The following is a 27,866-nucleotide window of genomic DNA, read 5'->3' on the forward strand; positions in this document are numbered from 1 at the left end:
ACTCCGAACACATTTTTTTTTTTTTAAAGAATGACTTCAGTACCGTTCTTAACTCCAAGTCTTACAGAGTCGTGGCCAAAGCTGAAAGATCGCTGTTCGCCAGCAGCCATCTTCTTTGTTTTCAAGTAGCAGGGAATTCATGCGGAACCGTCGCAACTCTGCCGTCATTATGTTAAGCCCGCCCACCAAATCTATACACGATGTGATTGGCCTGACTAGTTTGTTTTTTCCAGCTCGCAAGCCAACGGAGAGTTGCTAGACGACCCTGGCTGCCGCTAGGGTGCGTCTAGATTTCTAGGCTAGCCGAGACCCAATTGTTAATAAAATACTTTGAATAGTTTGCCACTTGTCGAGAGAGAGAGAGACTACGTCATTGTGTCATTAACAGCACAGAGATTCACAGAAGAATTAAAGTCTTGACACAGTTCTGTCTCTGTACGTGCAGACTTGTAGACACTATGCTGATATGTGTATTTTCTTTGTCTCCGTTATGTGGGCATGATGGCCTAAAAACATGACTAATCCACTCACTGCTGTAAATGAACATGAAACTGCAGAGCCACAGTTTGATCCTGCCCACATCTGCAGTAGTTGCATTTGTCCCATTTTGTGTGCTGAGATGTGCATCTCATTTGTAGATGGGATCCTTGTGGATGTCAAGGGAATGGAAGCAGCATTTAGGAGGCAAAGCAATTTGTGGGCTGAAGCCGGTTGATGCAGGCTGAGAGGGAGGATGGAGGAGTAGTGGCAATGGTGGTGGGGGTTTTCTTGGACAGTGAGTCTCTGTGGACAGAGTGACTGGGCTTGGTGGGAGACGCTCTCTGTCGTATACACTGACAATGTGCAGTCTGAACTGCTTGTCACTGCCACGCACAGTGCTAAAATGTGGACAGGCTGACATGTTCTGGTACAGTAGGTCTTTGTTAGTGTTAGAGATGAGAGAGAGGGCGGGGGTCCAGACAGACCGATAGATATACACAAATAGAAGGAGTGAGGGTTGAGGAGCTCAGAGTTAGTGACGCAGGAAGAGACAACAAGTAAGATCATATTCAAAAGACGAAGAGCTACAAAGACGGGATTAATTAAAAATGTACGGTTTTTAAATCCTAATATTAGATGAACAAATGCATGCATGCAAAAAATCTTAACATTTTGTTCTAATCAGAATTTTCTTTCTTCCCTTCCTCTGTTTCCTCCTTCCTTTTACAAATGTCCCCTTCCCTCTGCGCTTCTCCCCCTGCAGAGGACGAGCAGGTTGTCAGGATGAAGGAGGAGAATTTGTTCCATCGGAGGTTTTCTCTGTGCCCCAACGCCACCTCCCCACCCAAAATTGACCCCCGCACTCTCACCCGGAACATGTCTTATGGAGGAGAAGACGAGCTCTACAACCTCAGCCCAGGTAAAAGGACCAGAGGTGAAAGCTGTCAAATTAAATTTGAATATAAGCAAATATGATATTTCAGTGATTGGGCCAGTCTCTGTGAATTGATGGAAGCGATATTGTGCTGTGCTGTGCTGTAATTATTCCATACAAATCAACAAACTGCCATGCTGGAATTGTCTGTCAGCTTGTTTATTTACGGAGTTCATTTGTATGTGACTGTGTGTTGTGGGTTCCCACCAGGCAGTGACACAGACAGGAACGGTCTCTCCATGCTGAGTAATGAACTTAGTCCTGCCCAATCACCAGGCAGCAAGGTAAGAACAAAGTTCCTGATTGGGCAGCTCACTCTAAATGACCTTTTCCTTTTGTATTCTATGCTAGCTGAAACAAGAGTAGACAACCTACAATTATTTTCATTAAATATATGAGATGATTACCGCCTTGGTTTAAACATTCAGCATATTTCAAATGGAAACCAGAAGTATTGGTAAATCAGCACTAACATATTAGGAATTTTAACATTTTTAGGTCATGACACTGCACAAATGTAAGTCCTATAAAAGCCGTGGGAATTTATATGTCAGGGCCATGGTGGGAACGGTGTCTTTTAGCACCAAAAGCCATGTATTGGACCCAGACCTTTATTGTGCTGGTGCTGCCTGTGTTGTATTAGTCCTAACAATCTGTTTCCATTCTTTAGTAATAGTAATTAGGAGTGGTCAATAAATGTTTCCAATGGCAACTGGGTAATCTCATCTTGTCTACTCTCCTCTTGTCGCTTCGCCTCGTCTCGCAATATCACCTATTCACATGTGGAATAATTTACAGGCGCAGCTGCATCTCTGGCCTATTGCCCTTCCATCCTGAAAATTCTTAGGGGACAACAGGAGACTGAGTGCAGCCTTACCCTTGCATGTTGTCATCTACACAGGGTTGTAACAGTGTACTACACTTTTAAGAATGGCTTCTTTTAACACAAATAGATAAGACTAAGCGCATGTGTGGGCTCACCAAAAAATATTGTGAGTCATATTGGTTTACTCCGCACAGGACAAGTGGTTATGTAATTACATATCCTAACATATCCTAGTGAAATCACAGTACAATTTACCACTGAGATTCTAATCTCTACTTATGATCAGTGGAGACCGTCAGTGCCCTTTGATGTTTAAAATAAGGAAGTTAGTGGGTTTGTGGTCACAATACCAGAACTGCCTGACTGAAAGGGCCACCTGCCTGCTTCATACAAACTTGTGGCTGATCAGATGAGCTACTTGGCAAAGGAAACAATTAAAACGATGCGGTTTTCAAGCGAGTTAAGTCAGTCGACTCTTGTGGCAGTACATCACAAGAGCTAGCTGTCTGTTGTTCGTCCAATAGGGCTGTGATCCCAAAAGTTTGTTTAAAATGCTATTGTGATTTTTAATCATAGGTTATTAATCTAGATTTGATAACTAAAAATATATACAGAAGTTGCACTAGTTAACAATGGTTTTCTTTAGTTTAAATCTCTATTTCCCCTCGTCTTAATCCTCACTGACTCTCTCGTCTCCTCCCTCCCTCCTCCCTCCAGTCTGAGTCCAGGATGTTTAATGGTGTTGAGAAGGACTGCCCCTCCCCCACAGAGAAGCTGGCCCGGAAGGAGTCTCTCAAGGTACGTGTCACTTCCTTGCTTGAGACAGATGTGCACAATTTTGAGCATTATTATGCAATGTGGAAATATTATATGAAGTGCATATGATTTAGCGCTTCAGTATCATTATCAGTCTTAGCTTGGTGAGATAAATGTTTGCGAACCTTTTTTTTTTTTGTATTTTAAATACGTACCCTTTTTGTATGTTTTCAAATGATTAGCCAGTCCCTCCAGAAAAATGCGATTATGCGATCGCATAATTCAATGCATAATCAGCCAAAGTCCGCATATTTATGCGGGGAGCGCATTTTTTCAAATTATCCATCCATCCATCTTCGTCCGCTTATCCGGTATCGGGTCGCGGAGGTAGCAGCTCCAGCAGGGGACCCCAAACTTCCCTTTCCCGAGCCACATTAACCAGCTCTGACTGGGGGATCCCGAGGCGTTCCCAGGCCAGGTTGGAGATATAATCCCTCCACCTAGTCCTGGGTCTTCCCCGAGGCCTCCTCCCAGCTGGACGTGCCTGGAACACCTCCCTAGGGAGGCGCCCAGGGGGCATCCTTACCAGATGCCCGAACCACCTCAACTGGCTCCTTTCGACGCGAAGGAGCAGCGGCTCTACTCCGAGCTCCTCACGGATGACTGAGTTTCTCACCCTATCTCTAAGGGAGGCGCCAGCCACTCTCCTGAGGAAACCCATTTCGGCCGCTTGTACCCTGGATCTCATTCTTTCGGTCATGACCCAGCCTTCATGACCATAGGTGAGGGTAGGAACGAAAACGGACCGGTAGATTGAGAGCTTTGCCTTCTGGCTCAGCTCTCTTTTTGTCACAACGGTGCGATAAATTGAATGCAATACCGCACCCGCTGCGCCGATTCTCCGACCAATCTCCCGCTCCATTGTCCCCTCACTCGCGAACAAGACCCCAAGGTACTTGAACTCCTTCACTTGGGGTAAGGACTCATTCCCTACCTGGAGAAGGCACTCCATCGGTTTCCTGCTGAGAACCATGGCCTCCGATTTAGAGGTGCTGATCCTCATCCCAGCCGCTTCACACTCGGCTGCGAACCGATCCAGTGAGTGTTGGAGGTCATAGGCCGATGATGCCATCAGGACCACATCATCCGCAAAAAGCAGCGATGAGATCCCCAGCTCACCAAACTGCAACCCCTCTCCACCCCGTCTACGCCTCGATATCCTGTCCATAAATACTACAAACAGGATTGGTGACAAAGCGCAGCCCTGGCGGAGGCCAACTCTCACCTGAAACGAGTCCGACTTACTGCCGAGAACCCGGACACAGCTCTCGCTTTGGTCGTACAGAGATTGGATGGCCCTGAGAAGGGACCCCCTCACCCCATACTCCTGCAGCACCTCCCACAGTATCTCCCGGGGGACCCGGTCATACGCCTTCTTCAGATCCACAAAGCACATGTAGACCGGTTGGGCATACTCCCAGGCTCCCTCCAGGATCCTTGCAAGAGTAAAGATCTGGTCCGTTGTTCCACGACCAAGACGGAATCCGCATTGTTCCTCTTCAACCTGAGGTTCGACTATCGACCGAACCCTCCTTTCCAGCACCTTGGAGTAGACTTTACCAGGGAGGCTGAGAAGTGTGATACCCCTGTAATTGGCACACACCCTCTGGTCCCCCTTTTTGAAAAGGGGAACCACCACCCCGGTCTGCCACTCCTTAGGCACCGTCCCCGACTTCCATGCAATGTTGAAGGGGCGTGTCAACCAAGACAACCCCTCCACACCCAGAGCTTTAAGCATTTCTGGACGGATCTCATCAATCCCTGGGGCTTTGCCACTGTGGAGTTGTTTAACTACCTCAGCAACTTCCACCAGGGAAATTGACGACAATCCCCCATCATCCTCCAGCTCTGCCTCTACCATAGAGGGCGTATTAGTCGGCACTAGTTATTTCAAATTATAATAATAATAATTATAATAATTTTTCGCCGCGTAATTTGACGATTTCCGAGCAAAATATGCAGGGCTTGCATGATTTCATAATCCCCGCATTTTCGTTGCAAAAAAGTCACATATATCTTAGCAGAAAGTTTGAAAAATGTTGCGTTTACTTCACACAAGAGCAGCCATTTTCCCCTGTTGCCATGGGAACGTTATGAAGTGGCGTAATTACGCGACGTGAACGTCATCGAAAAGCTGCAAACCCCGCAATGAAGCCATGATGAAACCACAGTTTTTGCAAGTTCTCGCAATTTCATTGCATAAAATTGCATAAATATCCCGCATATTCTATCGCATTTTTTAAGAAAACGTGCCGCATAATCAAACATTTTTGCCCGCAACAATCACAAAAAAACTCTCAGCATTTTTCTGGAAGGACTGATTAGCAGTGAGTAATGTTAACGGTACCCAAAGACAACAGTGTGATTGCTACCATTTGGTTGACTCTTCTTCCACCTAGTGTTGGTACTCTTGAATCAGTCCTGTGACCAGCAAGACTGATGACTCATTCATGTGTTGTTTTTTTTCTGCTTCACAGGTCCAGAAGCAGAATTACAGGCAAGAGAAGAAACGGGCAGCTAAAGAACTGTTTAGCGCACTAAAGGATCCCAGTGTTGTCATTATGTCCAACTGGCTAAAGGTGTGGGGATGTTGTCTGTTAGACAGAGTGGTTACCTTGACTCCCAGAATATTAATATCTCTGCACTCTGCACAGTCACACTATTTAGACTTTGTATCGTCTGTCATTAATGCCTTTTGCTAATTATCCTCCTAGTTGTAATTTGCACATTCACAAATAATTGTGTAACAATGGAACTCACCTACAGCTCATAATGAATTCATGTTTATGCTCAGTTCACAAAACACAAAGCCTGTTTTGCACCTTGCATCTCAATCCTGTACCTTCTTGTCATGTGCAATAACATCACAACAACCATACAGAATATACACCCTTTTTGTGTTCCCATTATGCTCTAATACTAAAATTCCCTCCTATTTCATTCCTTGTCCGTCTTTAGATCCGTGGCTCTTTGAAGAGCTGGACCAAGCTGTGGTGTGCCCTGAAGCCTGGAGTCCTTTTGATCTATAAGACCCCCAAAGTGGACCACTGGGTGGGAACCATCCTGCTCAGCGCATGCAAGCTGATTGAGAGACCCTCCAAAAAGGACGGCTTCTGCTTCAAGCTCTACCACCCACTGGACAAATCCATCTGGGCTGTCAAGGTCAGACAAGTTTGTAGGCTCACTGGCATTTTATAAATAACAGATGATCAAGAAGACGTCAGCGATCATCGTCAGCCATGACTAAGATCTAAATAAAACTATTCCATCAACACTCGGATAATTCTACACTTTTCAACAGTAGTAGTATCAATTAAGTCTGAATTTGTTTTTTTTTGCAACATGCAAAAAGAGGTTTGTCTATACAAACAGACTTTGGTGCCTCCTAATGGTAGTATAAAAAGACACTGTGGCTAGTAGTAATGCACATTCAAATTGATGTACAGTTACTAGTTAGAAATGAATTGCCATTCATGAGTTTGTCTAACTAGCATTGAAGCTGTAATGTTTTTTAGGAGAGCTTTATTGTGGTGTGTTTTTATTCAAATTTGGTTTAGCAAAATGAAAAAACTGCAAGGTTAAAACAAAAGCAATTTGATATTAGGGCTTTGACGCCGAACTTCGATATTCGAATATAATTTGAATATTAAAAAAAGAATTGATATTCGAACGAATATTAGGCAGCCCTTAATATTCGAATTTCGAACCTGTTATGGGCATTATTTTTTTGTAAATGTGTTTGCTTGTAAACCTTGTTTTCAATTCAGATTCCGAGGCTTTTTCACGCATTTCAAAATGTAACTACACGTCGCGGCGACGCACGTCGCTCGGCCGTGGCTTGGTAGCGCATTTCCCCCGACTCATTTCCTGGTTCTCTTTCTCCATAAACAACGTAAAATCAAGGAGAGGGTTAACTTTTCCTGCTACAGATTTCCCACCGTGGTCAGAAAGAACAGAGGAGACACTTTGTTTCTCTCACTAAGACTATAGAGTCGCTACTCGCTCTGAAGCTACCGGTAATCACCGTCACTCTCTCACAACACACACTCCCCAGACACACACACACACACACACACACACACACACACACACACACACACACACCCATACACATGCGGCTCGACGCACACACCAGCGCAAAAGTATGAACATCAGACCACTTACGTAGGCTATGGTGAAATATCCGACCTTCCTGTTGAAAGCATATTGTTTGTGTTTAATCCAGGGTCTGACTTTTAATTTAAAAAAAAAAACAGTGGTGGCAGTGTGTTTTTCTTCTAACAACATCATTGCACGCCTACTGACTGATACACTGCCCTCTGGTGGACAGAACATATACGAAGTTTGATACCAATATAAGCCTTACTAAAGGCATTTAATGGTCAAAATATTATTAATAAATATTCGAATATATTCGAATATTAATATTCATAAACAAACGAACTTCAAATATGATTTTTGGGCAAAAGTCAAAGCCCTATTTGATATGTAATTAGGTTTCATTTATGTTCATTTTGTAGTGCATATGCACACTCAGTTTTGTCTGTGCTTTTAGTTGACCTTTTATTTGTATTCACCCAATAGTTTAGATGTTTAAGTGCTAATTATCCTGTTCAGTGCCCCATTGTGCTTGTAGCCCTTGAGAGAGCCATGTGAATATGATGGTGTAACGTGACTAAAATGGCATGAAGCGTGACTCACCGTTTCATCCATATGCTCAGGGTCCCAAAGGAGAGAACGTTGGCTCCATCACGCAGCCTCTGCCCAGCAACTACCTGATCTTCAGAGCAGCGTCTGAGTCTGACGGTTAGGCTTGTGTGTGGTTGTTTTGTTTGGAATTGTACATTCTTAGGTTAGGTCAGGTTTCTTTGTTATTACCCGACGGTCAAATTGATGTGCAGACAGGGTACAGCAGTCCAAGTAATTCCAGCGTTTCTAATGAATTGTTTTTACGAGCAGAATGTATTGAAGACGTCTCTAAAATGTGTCTGTTTCTCCAGGGCGGTGCTGGATGGATGCCTTGGAGCTGGCTCTCAGCTGCTCCAGTCTCTCCAAGCTGACACCCAAAGGCGGGAAAGAAGGAGACATCAGCACGTCTTCAGAGTCCTCCCATATCCTCCACCTGCTGCAGTCTACTGCACTCACTGATGCAGAGCTGCTACAGTAAGTACAACACTCACACAGCTGCAGACACTTGAAAGCATCTCACGTATCATAGTTCTCCATCTTACATTTATTAGTTGTTGTTGTTATTGGATGATTTATGTTTCCTGTAATCATACTCCAAGTTGTTGCGCTCGCCAATTCACGCACAGGACTGTTGGTTTTCTGCCAAACACATTTATGCTGTCTTATTTATGTAGTCAGAAAATCCCAGATGGGAGGTCTAAAATATATTCTCTGCGGCTGTGGTTATCAATTTAGAATAACAGCTGAAGAACAACGGGGTGCACCAGCCTAGTAAAATGTTGATTTCTTTGTTAAGCGTTTTATCATGCACAAGGGTGATTTGAGATCATGCGGTGCCAGAAAATTTAACTTGTGTGTACATACATAAACATATTCTTTTTACAGCTGGTCTCCGGAAACTACTCCCTGTTTGCTGTTGTGTTAGTTTAATTAACAGTCACACAGTGATTACTTTAGATACCCGCTCATACTTGGAATTTATAGGTAGGTTGCATAAAAAAAAAACTAATCTATGTAGACATTACTCATACCAACCATACCAACCACTAGTTAGATGCAGGTATACATAATCAAGGCGGTCATATATACTTGTGTATATGAGCAGTAAAGAGTGTGATGCTGTGACATCAACCACAAAGACAGGGACAGCATGAAGGAAAAATAGGTGATCCTGCTATTAATAATCATGTTCATGCCTTGACTATGTTTGCCCAGTTTCCCCAGGCAACCAGCTTTGGACCATTGTTAAACCTTCACATTTAGGCTTCTGTTGAAAACCATGTGATCTTGTCGTCTTGTGGGAGGTAGCTACTGTAGCCACTCTGCTTATTGTAGCTAACTTACCCTAGAAAATCCATTATGCAAATGGAATCTAAATTTAATATGCTTCTGCCAAAATTAGCCTGTCATTGTTTTTTTTGTTTTTTTGCTTTATTGGCAAAGCTGTGCCACATGGGTCATTAATGTTATGTGTATATATACTGTATGTGTGTTCATGCGTTTGTGTGTGTGATGCATAGAGAGAGCGAAAGAGAGAGAGAGATATTAGCTGTGTTTTTTTTGTGCTGTGTCATTGTTAATTGATGAGCTGTGGTGACATATGATTACATAGGAGCAGTGTGAGTCTATTCTATTGTGCTGGAACAGTGTAATCATAGTGTGATGTTGCCCTAGTTTGTGCCTCTCATGTATTAATCATCTTTTATGCATTTGAACATTGGAACCAGTAAACTTCTGGTAGTCACCTTTGCTTTGTTGGGTGTATAAAGTGGCACCTTGTGAAACTGGTTAAAATCTGCTTTACTGGGCACTGGATAGAATATGAATTATCTTAGCAGGATAGAAGAGTCTTTAAAGAGCGTGGAAATGTATTCCAAACTGCTGAGGTTTTTAAAGCCTTAAAAACTTGTCAGTTTGATATTATGCTGACATTTATTTTTTTCTATAAGTATATTTAAATAAAAAAGTTTTAAATTGAATATAGAGTGCTGAAATTGTTGCCTAAATAGTGATAATGCTGACAGGAAATGTGAATGCAAGTAGAACAAGTAGTTTTTCCTGTAATGAACGTGGAACCAAATGAATGTGATGAGGAGAATTACAAGGGAAGCAAATAATGTGGATGTTTGTGTGTGTGCATGCTCCACTTTGGCAATCTGTTAACTGTTGACAAAAGTACTGTTGTGTAACAAAAAAGCTCCATAACTATCAGCCACACCAAGTCTTTAAATGCAAATGTGTCTGTCTTTCTTACATTCTTCATACATGTTGGTACTTAATCTATTATAGTTGTTTTCCCCATTTCCTCTTGAAAGTGTGCGTCACTGTTAGTGTGCGGTTTACATTATACATTAGACATCCCTTTTCCTGCCCCTCCCCCTTCCTCCCCTCCTCCTCCCCTCCTTCATGGCTGTACTGTTCTGGCCATCCATCCCAGCTCTCCCTCCTCTCCTGCTCCTCTCCCAGCCAATCACAGCAGCCCGTACCAATCACATGACTGACAGAGGAGCAGGAAGATGATGTAGAATGAGAACCATACACCGCCCAGAAGGAGACGGCAACACCGCAGCGGTTGCAAGTCCGCACACAAACACACACGCATGCACTGGCACACGGACACAAATCTACACACACACACACACACACACACACACAATCAGGAAGCAGGTGTGCCGGAGTCGAGGAAACAAAACTGCACCTTTTAGTCATTAGATTAAAAACACTAATGCACGCACAGCAGAGGAGAGGAGAAAAGGACAGACTGTGTTTGGATTTACTGGTCACATCATTGGTGGTGTTTTGATTCCTGAGGAAGAGTTTGTCTGCGTGCTGTATGTCTTTGAGGTAAGGAAAGCCGCCTCTGTTCCAGGGTGTGTTTGGGTTAATAAATAACACAACTGGTTGGTTAGTGTTACACAGAGTGAGCAGGAATGTGACTGCTCTCGCCTGTCGAGCCCTAAGGGCATTTTGAAAATTGAACTCCCTTTTATTGTTCTTTGAGCAGAATCCCATCACTGAATGTGGTTTTCAAAGCTCATGACACACTACAATTATCTTCCGCTGCTCTAACATTTGACTGTATTTGTTAGAATCCCATGCATATGATTATGTGTCTGTCTGCTTGTGTATCCCATTGAATGTGACGCACAGATGTCCACTGTCTGACTTATAAAATGGCTGTAAGATTGGTACCATGATGTTCCCTATTAGCTATCGATTTCACTTCGCCCTCCCTCCTTCCCTCTTTCATTCTCACTTCTCCTTTCTTTGGCTATTTACAAGTTGATGCATGACTTTCTTCACTGTGTTTCCTACTTTTTTTCAACTTTGTTCTCTTAGTTCTTGCTGTGTGTGTGTGTGTGTGTGTGTGTGTGTGTGTGTGCTTGTTTTACTATATTCGTGGGGTCCAAAAACCGGGGAATACAGTATACTTGTGGGATCTGCATAGCCTTGTGGGGCCCAAAATGCTGGACCCCACAAGGTTAAAGGGCTGTTTGAGGGTTAAGACTTGGTTTTAGGATTAGGGTTAGAATTAGGTTATGTTTGGGGTGAAGGTAAGGGTTAAGGTTAGGCATTTAGTTGTGATGGTTAGGGTAAGGGGCTAGGGAATGCATTATGTCAATGACGGGTCCTGTGTGTGTGTGTGTGTGTGTGTGTGTGTGTGTGTGTGTGTGTGTGTGTGCGCGCGCGCCCTGATCGCATTCAGACCGGGGAATGAGGTGATGTGGTCTGGTTGTCCTGGCAACCAGGCGGCTCAGATTTCCTTAATCCATAAGGCCCTCCTGGTCTGCCAGGTTTTCATAGTGGATAGTCTCATAGCCAGAGGAGGAGGATGCCATTTGATCACAGATTTAATACACATTTAAAGGCTTTTTAGAGCCGTGAAGGTTCATTTCTGTTTCTCTCAGAAGTCTGCGCCATTTTGAGCTGTTTATTCTTTGCCTGACTGGAGAGGCAATCTTCAAAGCGTGAAGCACTGAAGTAAAATCAAGTAAGATGTTTGTAATGCCATGTGACGTTACTCATCTTTAATGTCTAATCACGGTCAGCTTACATCATCCCTGGTAATGACTTGCTGACCTTTATTTCGAGAGCTACCTATGATACCAGTTCAAATCTATTGAGATACAACCTGTCAAAGATCAGCACACCCATTTTGTACAGTGTTACTACCTCATTAAATCCTGTGATTATTCTTTATCTGTAAGTTATTATAAGGTTTCAGGAAGAGGTTTGTCTAAGCTGGACATGCAGTAGCAATAACATGGTGGAATATCACGGTTGCTTAATACAATTCTAACCTTGGTGTTCACTTCTCCTCTCTTACTGTTAGGTTAAATGACACTGTGCTGCTAGGCAATCACCACATGGACCATGACGGCTTTTCAGACAAATCGGAGCGCGAGGCTCATGATGACTGGGACACTACGGCCAATGAGAATGGTGGAAGGCTAACAGAGGAGAGTGACATGGACCAATCGGACGACCTGTCCCCCGGGCTACAGGCCACAGCCTATGTAGAGCAGAGCACAGAGGAGATGGCTGAGGTGAGTTGCTCAGTTTATGGTTACAGTATTTATAGTCTGGATCAAAGGAAGTACATTTCCAGTAGAGCTGGGGGTAAACGATTATTTATTAAACGATTAATCGGGCGATTATTTTATCGATTAGTCGACTAATGTAACGACTAATTGGACGATTAATATAACGATTATTTTTCTGTTGCTCGATTAACAAAAACCATAATGTATCTCAAATAAATACCAAAAAAATCTTAATAATATATTTCATTAAACAATTTTGCACAGCAAAAAATCTTCTGCTTTACACAAAATAAAATAATTATTTTACTGTTATACAAAATGAAAGGCCAGCCTGTTTACTCTTTTACAGTAGCAACATAACTCTCTTGTTCAAAAAAAATCAAGTTGTAGTGCAAAAAAGAAAAACACTGTGCAGTGCACAGTACAGACATTCCTGAGAGTGTTTAACACAACATAACAGTCCCAACATAAAACCTGATGCATAATCAAACTGACTCTCTTAACTGCTATTCTGTAGGTTTACATGCTAATGCAGCTGTGCACTTTGGTGGTGCTAGGCTAACCAACGCATCTTAGCTCTCTGTGCAGTTTGTTCGTGCTAGGTTAGTAGCAAACGTTCACGTTAGCTAACGTTAGCTACTATAGATAGCTGTGTTCTGCAGCCGTAAGCTAGCTACCATTCAAGCCAACATTAGATGATAACTAACGTTAGCTAAACACAGCTGTCTAGGCGCCAGTAGCTAGCTAACGTTAACGTTAGCTACTAACCTAGCACGAACAAACTGCACGGAGAACTAAGATAGTTAGCTAGCACCACCTAAGTGCGCAGGCTACACAACACACTACACAAACATGAAATTAATTTAGCCAACGTTAGTACTTGGGACTATATTTGAAGTATTCCCATACCTTTGATGATTAAGGACGAGCTGTTTTTTTAGGACTTTTTCTTTTCATGGGGCTTTTTGCAGGGCTTTGTTGGGAATTCTGTGAGGAGGTTGCTGTTTCGTCCTCCATCCTGCAATGTTTTGGTGTCCCACATGTGTGTGTGGCGACACGTCGAAAATACGACCGACGTAATCTTGACGTTGATGCGTCGACGTCATCGACGCGTTGCTACAGGCCTAATTTCCAGGATAAAGCCTGATATCCGGCGCGTGGCGTCAGGTTTTGCCCCCCTCACCTTCCGCTCTCTGTGTGTTGCCGTTCTCAAAATCCCTTCGCTACGGGCAGTCTATGTCCACGACGTTCAACTTCCGGGATTGCTCCGGTGCTGCCGGAAATTCTGCCAGATGCACCTCTTTTTGGACGATGTCCATTTCCTTCCGCCTTCTTTGCGTTGGAATTTTAAACTCGTCGATTTATGAGGACTATGGTTATTAGCTGCTTCTCAGATCTCTGCAGGGTAAATTGAGACAGCTAGCTAGACTATCTGTCCAATCTGAGTTTTCTCTCGCACGACGAAAACAACTTTAGAACGTACACGTGTTCCACCAAAACAAGTTCCTTCTCGAGGCTATTTTGCAGCGGCACTGTGGCTCCGTGCGGAGCTTAGCTGTGTGGACTAGACCCTCCTCTGCAGCGCTGGAGAGGAAGGTCTGGCAATGCGAGACTACGCTACGGGAAACTCGTAAATTCAAGGTAGCAAGCTCATACTGAAAATAGGAAGTTTTAAAGAAAATGCGTGCAACAAGGCAGGCCTGCTTGGTTCTTTCGGGGAATGATTGTAAAGTTTTACAAAGAATATGTTTACGGCATTTACTATCTAACTGGGACATTTGGGACCGATTGGTGGGATTGCTGTGGACTAAGTACACACGGCGATACACTGGTAAGAGCAAATTACGTTTAACCATGTATCCAGCTAATTTAAATAGCTCATGCTACTTTATTGTGTAAGCAGTTAACTTCCCTTTATATTATATGTGGCGTTTTCTTTTATGGGGTGCAAATGTTCCTCCCAAACAAGTTCCTTCCCAAGACCATTGTGCAGAGCCCCCGTCGCTGCGTCCGAAACTTAGCGCCGGCCAAGACGATTGTGATTGGTTTAAAGAAATGCAAACAACCCAGAGTATTTTTTCTCCTATCCCAGAATGTATCTGTATTTTAACCCATGGACTGTATATAAAAGAATGGACGTAGCATCGCTGACGTCACCAATTGGTTTGTGCACTGCCGTTTGGAAGCCAGGAGTTTGCATTTTGGGTGTCGCCGTCTCGGTATTTTGGAGGCAGATGTGACCATATTTGGACAAGAGGTTGGAGCTGAGGAGAATGGCGCGTTTAAGCCAGAGTTGTGTATGGTTTCAATGGCCGATTTTCAACCCTTCTGACGAGAGTAATCCAGCGTTTTAGCAGAGTTTTACTGGCAGGTAACCACAGACCTCCAGGTACTGGTGCCGTTCGTCAGCATGTACGGCAGTACACAGAGCTGGTTAAAAATCAGCAGACTTTCTTTTAAGTTATCAGCTAACACTAGTGCTAGCTAGCTTGGTTAGCAGAACACTGAACAAAGCATTAATTGGCGACCTAACTGCTCCATTTAACTTTGATGAAGTGAAAACACACAGTGAGAGAGTCAAAGTTTAAGATAAAAACATGGACAACACCCAAAAACAAGTTCACGGTTATTTAAATGTACACAGTGCCATGGATACGCATTGCTAAGGCTCTGTTATGATTGACAGGTCGGCGTGTAGCTACGCCCCTATAGCATACCCTGCTTTATCATCTATTTTAAAATAAATGGGATCATAATTTACAAAATAAACAGTATACTATATTAAAGAAGACTTGAAACTAACGATTGAGACCATAAACTCATTAGGAAAATGTTTATTGAGGTAATAAATCAAGGCAGAAGTTTGGTAATTTCCCCCATAACAGACTTCTTTTTGGAGCCAGTGGAGTCACGCCATGCTGCAAGCATTGGCTTCACTTTTCAGGCACGGAAGTTGCCGCCTGGTGTAGCCAGCCCTTACTCCACAGCGCTGTGGAGTAAGGGCTGGCAATACAAGACTACAGTATTTATGTTGGGAGCTTTGCCTGGTTTTGTTTGAGTTACATTTCCCTCAGTGTAGTTTTTACCTTGTTTTATGTCCAAAAAGGAAGCAAGACAATGTAAAAACATGTCTGTATGTGTCACTTCAGGCTGGGGAGGCTTCCCAGGTGGAGACTGTCTCAGAGGAGAACAAAGGTCTGATCTGGAGCCTGCTGAAGCAGCTGCGGCCGGGCATGGACCTGTCCAAAGTGGTGCTGCCCACCTTCATCCTGGAGCCTCGCTCTTTCCTGGACAAGCTGTCTGACTACTACTACCACGCTGATCTGCTCTCACAGTCAGTAACTTAAAGTCACTATTGTGACACTGTGTATGTGTGTGTCTGTGTGTGTGTGTGTGTGTGTCTGTGTGTGTGTGTGTGTGTGTGTGTGTGTGTGTGTGTGTGTGTGTGTGTGTGTGTGTGTTGTGTGTGTGTGTGTGTCCATAAGAGTGCGCACATTTTAGTATTTTCCTTCAAAGGAAAGATGAAGGCTGGAACTATTATCTGTCTGCTTTTCTTCTCATGGTTGTGTCTGTCTCCTTCGCCATCTTTCCTGCCTCAGAGCTGCACTGGAGGAGAGTGCATACGGTCGGATCAAGCAGGTGTTGAGATGGTACTTGTCTGGCTTCTACAAGAAGCCTAAGGTAAGATTTCTTTCACTATTGACTGAAGTTGAGTTAAGGTGTTCTGACTTTGTTTAGCCAGGCATCAAGAGAGATGTTAACTGTGCCGCCGTGATGTTACTGTACTCTGGCTTTGTCATACTGTCAAAGTTTGCCAGTCACCAAACCACGTAACATACACACGACACATCTTTGAAATAAAGTGGCGATGGCTCAGATCTGTCAGTGACAGCCCGAAGCGAGCTAAATTTAAACTGTGTCACGTAGCGCTAACGTTTGATGCTGACACACCTCCTCACTTGGCGGAGCCTCACATCAGACGCCGAAAACCAATTATTAAATACACAGGCATCCTACCTTTCCATGCTATCCGATATAATCCATGGAAGATATAATCCATTGCAATGCACGTCATCTGCTGTATCCACAACAATCCATACGTGTTTGAACCATATTTCCTTCTTGCAGGTGTTCATGTCAGATCTTACACAAATCCATAATAGCACTAAGCTAGTTATCGCTAACGTCCGTACAAAGTAGGCTAACCTAAATGGTCGGTCAACTCTGTCTGTGTTATCTCAGAATTAAAAAGTAGTAATCCAAGTCAAGTTCGTTGACTGTGCATCTTGAGCAGTTTGGTGGCCTTTAACCCTTAACCAGGGGTGATTCTAGGATCAGACCTTTAGGGGGGCTCAGCCCCTAATGAGAATATAACATGGATACAGTGCCTTGCAAAAGTGTTAAACATAATATATTTATTGTTAAACAATAAATATACATTTGTATTCAATTATAATTCAATTATATTTATTGAGGAAAATATGTATTGTATGTATTCATACTGTACTGCAAAGTAACTTATCTGTCATACTGTTTAACTGTGTTAGTGTTGCTGCACTATCCTGATCATTATAGCACTAAATAGGAACAACCAAAGGTCTTCTATATAATTTAAAACTAATACCATGATGACTAGACCTTGGTTAGGTGTTCTTATAATGGATGTAAGTATGGTGAACAGCAAGCTAATATTGATTATATGTCAGTTACTGCCTTTTGCCTTTACACGACTCCTTGTTTTTGGCACATGATACAAAGGCAAGTAGAGTACAGTAACTGCCAAAAAAGGGTCAAAGGTCAATTTTGAGCTCAAGATTTTTTGCATTCAAACATTTCTTCATTATAGCAAGTAGTTGTCAAATTTTGGGAGTCCTACCTATAATACTTTTGTCTGGACAAAACAGAAACTTTAAAGTCATTTTTCTCAGTTTCACACTCGGGCGAGTTAAGGTCTTTTGCCTTTGCAGGGCAGAGCGCTCCTCAGGCAGTCCGGTGATCACTCTGAAAGGGTGTAGTGCATTTAGGCTGCAGCAGTGATGCCCGCAGGGTGGTGTCGAAAAACAAACCATCGGCCTGCAGCGAAAAGTTGCACAACCCTTCGGCGAGTCGCCAGGCAGACTGATCTAGTGTGAATGAACCCTAACAGCTCTCAGTCACACACTCTCCTATCTGGCCCTTAGAAGTGGTAGCTTTTGGAGCACTGGGTGATTTTCTCTGTTTTAGCATTTTTCACACTGCCCTTTTTGGGCTCACCACCTTCTAACATGACATTCTGTGACACTGTATTTCTTGGCCGCTCGACAAATGACTGTCCTGGGTCGATTTCTGCAGTAAAAACGTCAGGAGACACTTCCCACTTGTTTCCACTCGGTAGGAATTTATTTCCTTGGTGGCAGCAAAACACCCAACAGCAGCTAACGCCTGTAGATCAAACTAGGCTTGCTCAACACTTTTTGGGCTGACTGCCTCTAGGAGGCTCCCTGGAGATAAATGGGTAGAAACTTGTTAAGCTCTGTAATCTGTAATCAATATTAGGAAATCTACTGTAGGGTTTTCTGCCTGGAGTCCAGACAAGTGGTGATGTGTTCCATGGTGATGCTTATTTTCTGTGACTTCACTGTTGAAATGTCATTGGTGAGGCCAGTTTAATCCAGTAATTATCTGCAGTGTAATTGGTCCTCACCATCGGGTATTGGCTAAGTGTCCTTGTCTCAGAAGATGCTTACATTAATACGAATGTGTATGTATGTGTTTGCATTTTCCAGGGTCTGAAGAAGCCTTACAACCCAATCCTGGGGGAAAGGTTTCGCTGCTGCTGGCTTCATCCTCAAACCGACAGCTGCACTTTCTACATAGCGGAACAGGTGAAACCAGATTATAGCTAGAACGTGTATATGCACAGGACACGATTCATCCCTTTGTCTGATGTATTTTGCACAATTCTGCAAACTTGTGAAATGCAACAAGTGTAACAAGGTGCCAGAGGGTATCTGACACCTGCTTTCCTTACACTGCTGCTCATATGTATATATATGTATATGTATATATCTCTCTCTCTCTCTCTCTCTCTCTCTCTCTCTCTCTCTCTCTCTCTCTCTCTCTCTCTCTCTCTCTCTCTCTCTCTCTCTCTCTCTCTCTCTCTCTCTCTCTCTCTCTCTCTCTCCTCTGACAGGTGTCACACCATCCGCCCATCTCTGCCTTTTATGTCTGCAATAGGAAGGATGGTTTTTCTATCAGTGGAAGCATCCTGGCCAAATCCAAGTTCTATGGTACACAGCATAATACAATATGTAATCTTATGTCCAATGTGACCAATACACATTTACACACACATTTAAAGTCCTGCAAGGACACAACAATGTGGTCACGGGATATCTTTTCTGCTTCGAGGCGCAACAAATTACTTTTTTAAGGCGGATCTACAAGGGAAATTGGTGATTGTGTCTTTAATCAAGTTGCTTCTCTGTTGTAGGTAACTCTCTGTCGGCTATTCTGGATGGCAAAGCCAGGCTGCTCTTCCTGGGCAGGGATGAGGAGTATGTCATCACCATGCCGTACGCTCACTGCAAAGGTAATAGACCTCAAGTCAATATTGATGATGATCATCATCACTCATTAGTCTGTCCTTGTTGCTATGTTAACATTGGCAGTAGGTTCCCAGAATGTCCTTAATACTGCATCATCATTTTCATCAGAAAACAGTTGTTTAGAGGTTTTTATTGTCATAAATTTTTAAGATACTCTAAAGAGGGACAAAAGGTCCTTTTTGGTGTTGATGTCCCTATTAATCCTGCTATGCAATTTTGTTCATTTAAAACGTAACAGTCACCTTCACTGTCCCCTTGAATACTATTGGATCCATCTGGCAGCTAATTACATAGTTGGAATATTTTAAGTACTGTTTTGTTTATTTTGTTTATTATAAGGATCCCCATTAGCTGACGCCTAGAAGACCAGCTAGCCTTTCTGGGGTCCTTTACTGTAGATTATTTAAATACAATTGTAAGTAAGTACATGTAAACGAGGACACACTGTCTGTCACAGACATTAAGTACACTATATATTACACTAGATATTGCAGGAAGGATAGGAAATTGTTGAGTGGCTCAGAAAACTGAAGATCATCCAGTTTCTCAGAGGCAGATAGGATATTGTGAGTGAATGAGTGCATAAGATTCTTTGTGGATTATGAGGTGCCTTGCATCTAAAAAGGCCTCTGGCACTACTCGTCAACTGAAATAAATCCTTTGAAATTGTTGACAGTTTAGGATGTTGATATCTCAGTTCAGTTTCATAGGTGGACTTCACAGACAATCAGTCTATACCGTCTACAGAATACACCCATCATTCTTATATCACATGGAACAATCAAAAGTTTTTACACAGCAGTCAAACATAAATTGAACTCGGGAAATAGTTTTCTGTTTGCACAGAGCAGGCGATGTGTCTGCCCAGGAGGCGTTTCAGCCGCTTCTCACGTGAGTCTGATAGAACAGATGCGCTCCATCTTTAATCAATCTAGCTGTCTACACAGGCTGCGTGACAGTCACACCACCTGATGCATACTTAAACGCTTAAAGTATATTTTCTTCTGTTTGACACTGTTACGTCCCTATTGTGTCTAGGGGTGTAGGACGCAAACAATTTAATAATACACCCGGGAGAAAAACAAAGGAAAGGCGGAAACGCTTCAAAGTAGAGCTGGGCAATATATCGATATTATATCGATATCGTGATATGAGACTAGATATCGTCTTAGATTTTGGATATCGTAATATCGCATAAGTGTTGTCTTTTCCTGGTTTTAAAGGCAGCATTACAGTAAAGTGATGTCATTTTCTGAACTTACCAGACGTTGTAACTGTTCTATTATTTGCCTTTACCCACTTAGACATTATACCCACATTACTGATGATTATTTATCAAAAATATCATTGTGTAAATATTTTGTGAAAGCACCAATAGTCAACACTACAATATCGTTGCGGTATCGATATCGAGGTATTTGGTCAAAAAATATTGTGATATTTGATTTTCTCCATATCGCCCAGCCCTACTTCAAAGTTAACTTAAAGGGTTCATTGTACCAACTAAAGAACTAAACACAAAACGATCTTCAAGCGGAAGACGATTGTAACTGCCACAAACAACACCACTGGCCACCGGCTCTGGTTCTGGTTCCACACAGGCTTCCGCAGGTCCGCACACACTTGCTGTGGTTTCTGCGCTCTGGCTCACACTGGCCTGCACTGAAGCCCCACCCTCCTTGCCACTGGCTCGGCTTAGCTATTTAGCACCTCCCCTAATGGGCGCTGACCAGCTTCAGCTGCGGGAGCGACACAACGCGCACACCTGGAGAGAGCAGCACACAAAAGGAAAACGCACACAACAAAACACGGCACGTAACAGACACGCATAACTACACTGATTGAGTGTTGGACTAAACCAAAACGCAGGTGACCTACACTCAATACTGTGCCTAAACGCATCCTGTGTTGACACACTGAAGCTGCTGCTCTGCTAATGTGTCACTCACGCTACACTTCCTGTGTAGACACAGTGTTACCACAAAGTATCATTATAGAACAAGTTAGCTTTTTTTCCTGGATGATTTTAGTTTGTACTTCCTGTCTCAACCAACTGACCTTGGCTGTTTGTTGCCAAGCTCCTCATTGTAACACGTGAGTTGCCAAACATAGCTACAGTGCATAAGGTCAACACACAAACTCATCTTCCATGGTTACGATGAAATCTGTCTTCTGTGACAAATCATGCGGGCTGTAACCTTTGCAGCTATCTGTCCTAGCCAATGTGTCTGAGCTACTGGAAATAAAACAGCACTCAGAACATGAACTCTCATATGGCAGAGGGCCAAAATTAGAGATGGATGACGGGTAGAATCTAAGTCAGGTCGGGTTTCCGTTTATTCTCCGAGTGTACAGTATATGGGTATGTTGTAAATTGCCGTCTTCATCTTGTCTCACAGTCAAGTCAAGGACTGTGCTCACCGCAAGTGCCTAGATCATAAATTATATTCCGAACTGTACGTCAAGACAGGGAATGGTGTGATTTGTCTGCAGACTTCCAACAGGATTTAGCTGTTCTCCTCATCTACATTCTGTTCATTGATGTGCTGTTGATCTGATGCTGTGATACTGTATCTGTGCCTCCTGTAGGTATCCTGTACGGCACTATGACACTAGAGCTGGGTGGGAAGGTTACCATTGAGTGTGAGAAAACAAAATGTTTCACAGAGCTGGAGTTTAAACTCAAGGTATATCTTTGAACAAGTTTACATCATATACTTTGGCTAGTTACTTTTTCTTACATTATAATAGTTGCTTGACTAGTCAGCAATTGAAACAGTATATTCTGAGATAACAGCAGTTTTAGTAAAGGTGTTTACACTTTGACTGCAGCCTTTCCTTGGAGGCTCCTGCTCTGTGAATCAGATCAGCGGGAAGATCTATGCGGGAGAGGAGCTACTGGCCACCGTTGATGGACACTGGGTGAGAGCTTTTATCCAGTTTTTATCCCTCTGTCCCCACTTGCAATCTCAATCTCCCTCTTAAATTCATCTTTTAGAATCTCTCTCTCTCTCTCTCTCTCTCTCTCTCTCTCTCTCTCTCTCTCTCTCTCTCTCTCTCTCTCTCTCTCTCTCTCTCTCTCTCTCTCTCTCTCTCTCTCTCTCTCTCTCTCTCTGCCACTTCCTCGTTGCCACTCAGTATTCCGCGATTCTCTGTAGTGATTAGAGTCAGCATTAGTCATTAAATGATTTAGGAGCAGCAGGGAGACAGATGGCTCTCACAGCAGGCTGAACGATATGAAAAAGTAAAGCATCGAAAGGTTTAAAAATTGACGTTCTGGAAATTGTTAACACAGGCAAAAGATATTTTGCAGTTTTTCCTGCGGTGTGGGACTGAACATTGTGTTGCCTTTGCTGTATTCAGGACAACGAGGTGTTCATTCATGAGAAGCGCTCAGGCCAGCAGGAGACGTTGTGGAACCCGACCTCAGACATTCGCAGCAGCCGCCTCAAAAGACAAGTGGTCCAAAGAGACCAGCAGGGAGGGTTTGAGTCTGAAAGGTAAACACCCCATGCTTATTTCTCACGTTAAATCATGTGTTTGTCAAACAACACTACAAACATTCCTGGCAGAATGCATTTTGCAGGTAAAACACAGGCATAATTAATGATATTAATAATGGTATCCATTTAGGTGTGTCAGTATGTCAGGTCAGTGAACCAACACGCACAATACCAGGGCTCTGGCACAGACACCGAAATTAAAATAAACAATGACGAAACTACTGCTGACTTCAATGACACTTATATGTACAATATGCATGCCCCATGTTCATGTCATTTTAATATGCTCTTGGCAGACTGTGGCAGCATGTGACCAGTGCCATCATGGACCGGGACCAGCTGCGGGCCACCCAGGAGAAGTTTGTGCTGGAGGAAGCTCAGCGGGGAGAGGCCAGGGAGAGAGGAGACAAACCCTGGACCTCCCCACTTTTCCATCAGGACCCAGTCACCTGCGAGTGGACCTACAGGCACATGGAGTATGAACACTAATACCTAGGGTTGGGTAACGAAAACCCGTTGCTAATATGGCACCGGTGCCTAAACAACCGGCATCTACCGGACCGAAAAGCAACGCGGATTTCGGTGCCTCATTTCGGTGCCAACTAAACGTCTGCGCTGCTCTCTGGTGCTCCGAAACGAACGTTACAGGCAACTGAAGCATCGCTGCACGTGGCGCTAGTTAACGCTACCCTTGACAGCAGGGTAACGTTAGTCTACCGTTAGCTAGCAGCTGGATTAAACAAGGTTAAAATGCTGACAGCTAATGTTAAAAGGTGTAAAGTGTGACTGTGCGGTATTTCACCGTAGAGGATTCCAACACCGGGACGTAACAGTGCTGCTGCCGTTGTCGGAAACACAACACAGACGGTGTGTTGCGTTGACTGAAACTGGTAGCCTTGTGGTGCATTCAAAGTTATTGTAAAATACCCTTTTCCCACTTGTTTTTGTCGTTTAACAGCAATTTACTGGTGAAATAAGTTTTTTTTTTTTTCATCAGTTCAGGCTCTGTTTTAAAAGTATTGCTTTGGCACTGGTATCGGAAAAAACTATACCCAACCCTACTCATACCAAGCAAATAAAACACAGGAGATGGCACACACTGTTCCCCCTTTATTAGTTTAGATTTGAGGTCATTATAACGAGGATTGAACTGTAACGTAGTAACAGGAAAAAACAAATTTAAATTCCACTGCATCCACAGCTTATTATATTGTCCTGTTTGGCAGCACACGGCCGTGGGACCCTGAGCGCTGCCTGGTTCAGTTTGAGAAGGACGGAGTGGTTCAGACGCACGAGAAAAGCCAGAGGCAACACAACGGACTCTCCTACAGCCACAGCTGGGCCAGCCAACAAAAGGTTAGCCAGACCAATCTCACACCTCCGAACTAGAGCTATGTTGATCTACTATTAAAGGGTGTGTCATTGACATTTCATCAAAAGGAAAGCTGCACTGCTTTTTGTCAAGCCAAACTGCACTTGATATTTAGGGCGCTTTCACACCTGCCTCGTTTAGTTCGGTTGAATCGCACAAGAGTTCGTTTGTCCCGCTGGCGCGGTTCGTCAGGGCAGATGAGAACGCGGCATTCGCGTGCGCACCAAAAGCGGACCAAACTATTTCAGTGTAACTGTGGAGCGGTTCGTTTGTGGTGAGAACGTGATCCGCACTCGAACCGCTCCAACTATACGTACTCCGCAAGTCTGAGCTAATGTCTCCTGTAGTCAGGTGTGTTTAGCGATCTGCGATGCAGCAGAGCAGCAAACTGTAGCAGCTTGCAGTGTTTCTATCGCAGAAATAGACAGCGGTCAAGCTTGCCGTCCGTCACTCGCATCTCCGTGGTCAAACCAGCTGCCGCTAAAATTGGTCTCGGTAACCAGAGCAGACGTAGTAACGTCTCTCGCGAAAAAATATCTGATCATTTTAATGAAATGAGCTGGTGTGATCATGGAGATGCAAGAAATATGCACTAGTCCAGAACACAGGACCTTCTTCCTGTATTTACTTACATGCTCCCGCCCCCAGATACATCCGACCAATAAGAGGAGTGGACGTTCTTGCGTGATTTGTAACGGCGCATTTTGTACGCTTGGATTTTTCCAGGTGGTCCCAAACCGAGGGCAAATTGCTCCAAGTTTACAAACTCGCCAACTGATTTGGTCCAAAGCAGACTAACTACAGGTGTGAAAACGCCCTTAGGTGCATCCAGAAGCACTGACAAACATGACCAGCCCCTTTCTTTCTCACTTGTTATTCGCTGCAGTGATGCCCAGACAGCTAAACCCAATCTTTGCTGCATCCGCTAGCATTTTATTGTCAATTTGTCTGCAGTGAAGTTTAAATAGCTTACACTTAGGACTCTTCTGCCTCCTGCCAGGCTGAGATGAATGGGAAACGAAGAAAGGCCAGTAGCCAGCCGTCCAGCTGCAGCCAGAACACTGAGAGCAGCAGCACCACACCAGAACCCACACACGAGTCCTCAGACAATGAAGGTGAGACACACACACACACACACACACACTCAAAACTAACAAAATCTTAAATTGTGATACAATAGTCTTATATTCTTGTCTGTAATGTGCCCAGGGTTCTCAAACCAGTGTGCACGGTGCAGTAAAGAGGTGAAGGACATCGCCCTGATGGAGGCCTCCATCACATCCATACAGAAGACACAGCAGGACATCCAGCGGTGAAAAGAACACACATTTACATGCACACACACACATTTGTAGAGGGAATTGGGGTAGCATGATGTCTTAAGAGGTTAGACCTTAAAGGTCCTATGACATGCTGCTTTTTGGATCTTTTATATAGGCCTTAGTGGTCCCCTAGTACTGTATCTGAAGTCTCTTTCCCAAAATTCAGCCTTGGTGCAGAATTACATCTATCGCCATTTCTAGCCACTGGGGGACCATAGGCAGGCTGGGGGAACTCATATTAATGTTAAAAAAAACTCATAAAGTGAAATTGTCATGCCATGGGACCTTTTAAATATGTTGTTTGGTTATTGGGGAAAAGAAAAAAAGGGAGGGAGAGGGAGGTACTCTAACATTCTAACGCTGGGCAGCTTTTTTCTTCTGCTATCGCTCTGCAAAAGTAAACTCAGTCAACTTTGGAGAACGTGGGGATCGTCTATCCTAATTTCAAGGCTGCTGCTCTGCACTTGTGTACTGATATTGCGAGACACTTTTTACCTTGACGAGAAATCTCGTCACGTTTAATCTTGCGAGATCTCGTCACACCTCTAATCATATAATAAGATATCATTTCAGAACTTCAGACAATCTGTTTTCTGTTGTGAGAGGGTTGTTTTTGACAGAGTTTTGTTTTTATGTGATAGTTCTACATTGTTTAGACTTAATTACCGCTGATTGTTAAACATTTCACCTGACCCTTCTCTCTCCCCGTAGGAACCTGGCGGCTCTGAGTCGTCAGCTGACTCGTCAGAGGGCGACGGACGACGGCGTGTCGCTAACAGGCCGTCACTGTCTCATCCTCTGCGTCCTGCTCCTCTCCCAGCTCCTCCTCAACTACGTCTTCACCTGAGCCCGCTCCTCAGGGAGGAGTTTCCCTCCGGCACTGATCTGGCATCAGATCCCTCCAAAAAAAAAAAAGATTTAAATCAGCAGATTAGGGCAGAGACCTCAGATCAGTGTTTGGAGGGCAACTTCATCCCTTTGTTTCTTCTGAGAGGGGAGGAGCACTGGACATTAAAGCAATAAACACAGCCACAGCCACCGCCTGTCAGTCATCTGCAGAGAGGAACAGCACCACCTAGTGTAGCCAGACTGAATCAGCGCCAGCACCCATGCACTTTGGACAGGAAAGGAGAGATGAGAGACAAGCATGGCTAAAAAGATTTTGAATAAAAAGATGAAATGTATGATGAAGAATGATTTTACAAAAAAAAGAAATGACAAAGAGGATGTTTCACCATTCCTTAGTATCTTTTTATATTGCCCTGCAATACTGTATATCTGTCAGTGTGCCTGCCATTATGTGTGTTGTTCGTACCTACAGTACAGTAGGCCCTAAGGGTGCAGGCAGATCTCCACTTGGACTTCTCCTACTCCCCTTTCTCTCCAGATTTGGGCCTTAACGCTGAAGCCAAAAAAAAAGAATAAGAAAAACAGGACAAATGAAGAAGGAATATCTTCCAACAGTGCAATTCTGTCCGTTTTGTATCAATGTACGCTCAAATACACTCCGTCTCGTCTTTTAATGATGATGATTTTACCAAAACAGTATTTATAATCCGAAAGGACAGAGTACTTGTTTACAGGGAGCACTGTGTGTGTTTGTAGTGACACATAGGGAGGGAGGATAATGGGAATGAGGCAGGGCAGAGAGCCAAACAGAGTGTCTTTGTATTTGTGTGCCTGTAGTGCTGTAACAGAAGGGATACTAGCATAGCACTGCTTTTGGTCTAGACCACAACACTAGTGTGTACAATCAGTTACATAGAGAAGCAGCGTGTGGGAAGAAGAGACAGAGGGAACGAGTGAAAATACAAAATTTGAATACTACGACCTAATAGGAGTTCATGTGTCCATCTTGGTCCACACCACGTTCAAGTGACTGTTTTAAGATGTAAACACTTAGTAATGAGGTTTTTTTTTTTTTTTTTTTTTTTCTTTTAATCAAGTTGTATATATTTGTCTGGAGGTCTGTGTTTCAAAAAGAGAGTTCAGAATGTATTTATTGGGTGATTAACCTTGACTTTCCTAATCTAATCCAGCTTGGAGGACGGAGACCAGGGCCGACAATCGCTCTCCCAGGGTTGTGTGGGTTTGTCATTTTTGTGTATGTATGTATGTATGTATGTATGTATGTATGTATGTGAGTTTGTGTGTGTGTGTCAGTGTGAGGGAGCACATGTGTGCAAGTAAGCCATTAAGGTTGTGCTATACAAAGCCAGATCTGTGATCTTGGTTTTTACTGGTTTTTAACCCTTGAATTTCAGTCTCCATTGCCAGTATACTGATCTACCCAATGGGAGAAAATCGGAGAGCACAAGAAGGAAGTCGACTCTTTGAATGCTTTTATTTACACCTTAATTTGTTTGTTCTTTTCATTCTTTTCTTGTTTTCTACTCTACTGCCATGTTGTGGGGATTCTACATGCCAGATATGTTTGTCATAGTATGGAAAGAAACTACCGAGAACAAGATGTTGCCCAATGTTTTCATTCATACCTGTTGCGTACTGTAGCACTACAGTAAAACATTTTAACCCTGTCACTGCCTGTGGTTGTCATTAATGTCTTGTATTAAAAAAAATCTATCCACCGGGCTTTACAACACTTTACTAACGTAGAAAATGGTTTCCGCTGTAGTCAAATATTCTCCACTAGAGGGAGATGTTGATGTGGGTAAACTGGGACTGTTAACCAAAGCACTGGTCACATACAGTATGTGAAGTGTTTTCCCTTTCCATAACTAGACTGCAGCAAGTGCAATCTTGAGGTACTTAGTTGAGTATTTCCATTTATGC

The 27,866-nt window shown here is 43.4% G+C and overlaps 1 protein-coding gene across 10 annotated transcripts in view; it reads left to right on the forward strand.

Moving 5' to 3' along the window:
- osbpl5 (oxysterol binding protein-like 5) overlaps positions 1-27,610 on the forward strand; it is a 64,086-nt gene extending 36,476 nt beyond the window's left edge. For 5 of the 10 annotated variants that reach the window (XM_031282841.2, XM_031282836.2, XM_031282839.2 and 2 more), the window contains 21 exons: positions 1,244-1,399; positions 1,625-1,698; positions 2,958-3,038; positions 5,534-5,635; positions 6,015-6,218; positions 7,778-7,862; positions 8,057-8,219; positions 12,079-12,292; positions 15,439-15,623; positions 15,889-15,970; positions 18,055-18,153; positions 18,462-18,558; positions 18,762-18,860; positions 21,466-21,563; positions 21,709-21,798; positions 22,240-22,376; positions 22,676-22,855; positions 23,606-23,735; positions 24,752-24,866; positions 24,961-25,063; positions 25,785-27,610. In XM_031282841.2, the coding sequence (XP_031138701.1) occupies positions 1,264-1,399; positions 1,625-1,698; positions 2,958-3,038; positions 5,534-5,635; positions 6,015-6,218; positions 7,778-7,862; positions 8,057-8,219; positions 12,079-12,292; positions 15,439-15,623; positions 15,889-15,970; positions 18,055-18,153; positions 18,462-18,558; positions 18,762-18,860; positions 21,466-21,563; positions 21,709-21,798; positions 22,240-22,376; positions 22,676-22,855; positions 23,606-23,735; positions 24,752-24,866; positions 24,961-25,063; positions 25,785-25,920 (2,610 nt within the window). In that variant the 5' untranslated portion in view covers positions 1,244-1,263 and the 3' untranslated portion in view covers positions 25,921-27,610. Of the gene's footprint in view, positions 1-883; positions 1,038-1,243; positions 1,400-1,624; positions 1,699-2,957; positions 3,039-5,533; positions 5,636-6,014; positions 6,219-7,777; positions 7,863-8,056; positions 8,220-12,078; positions 12,293-15,438; positions 15,624-15,888; positions 15,971-18,054; positions 18,154-18,461; positions 18,559-18,761; positions 18,861-21,465; positions 21,564-21,708; positions 21,799-22,239; positions 22,377-22,675; positions 22,856-23,605; positions 23,736-24,751; positions 24,867-24,960; positions 25,064-25,784 lie in introns of those variants that run through there. The other 5 variants (XM_036003095.1, XM_036003094.1, XM_036003093.1 and 2 more) reach the window with 2 other exon arrangements.
- Positions 27,611-27,866: the final 256 nt, after the last annotated feature.

This window comes from Sander lucioperca, chromosome 7 (assembly GCF_008315115.2).
Source record: "Sander lucioperca isolate FBNREF2018 chromosome 7, SLUC_FBN_1.2, whole genome shotgun sequence".
NCBI lineage: Eukaryota > Metazoa > Chordata > Actinopteri > Perciformes > Percidae > Sander > Sander lucioperca.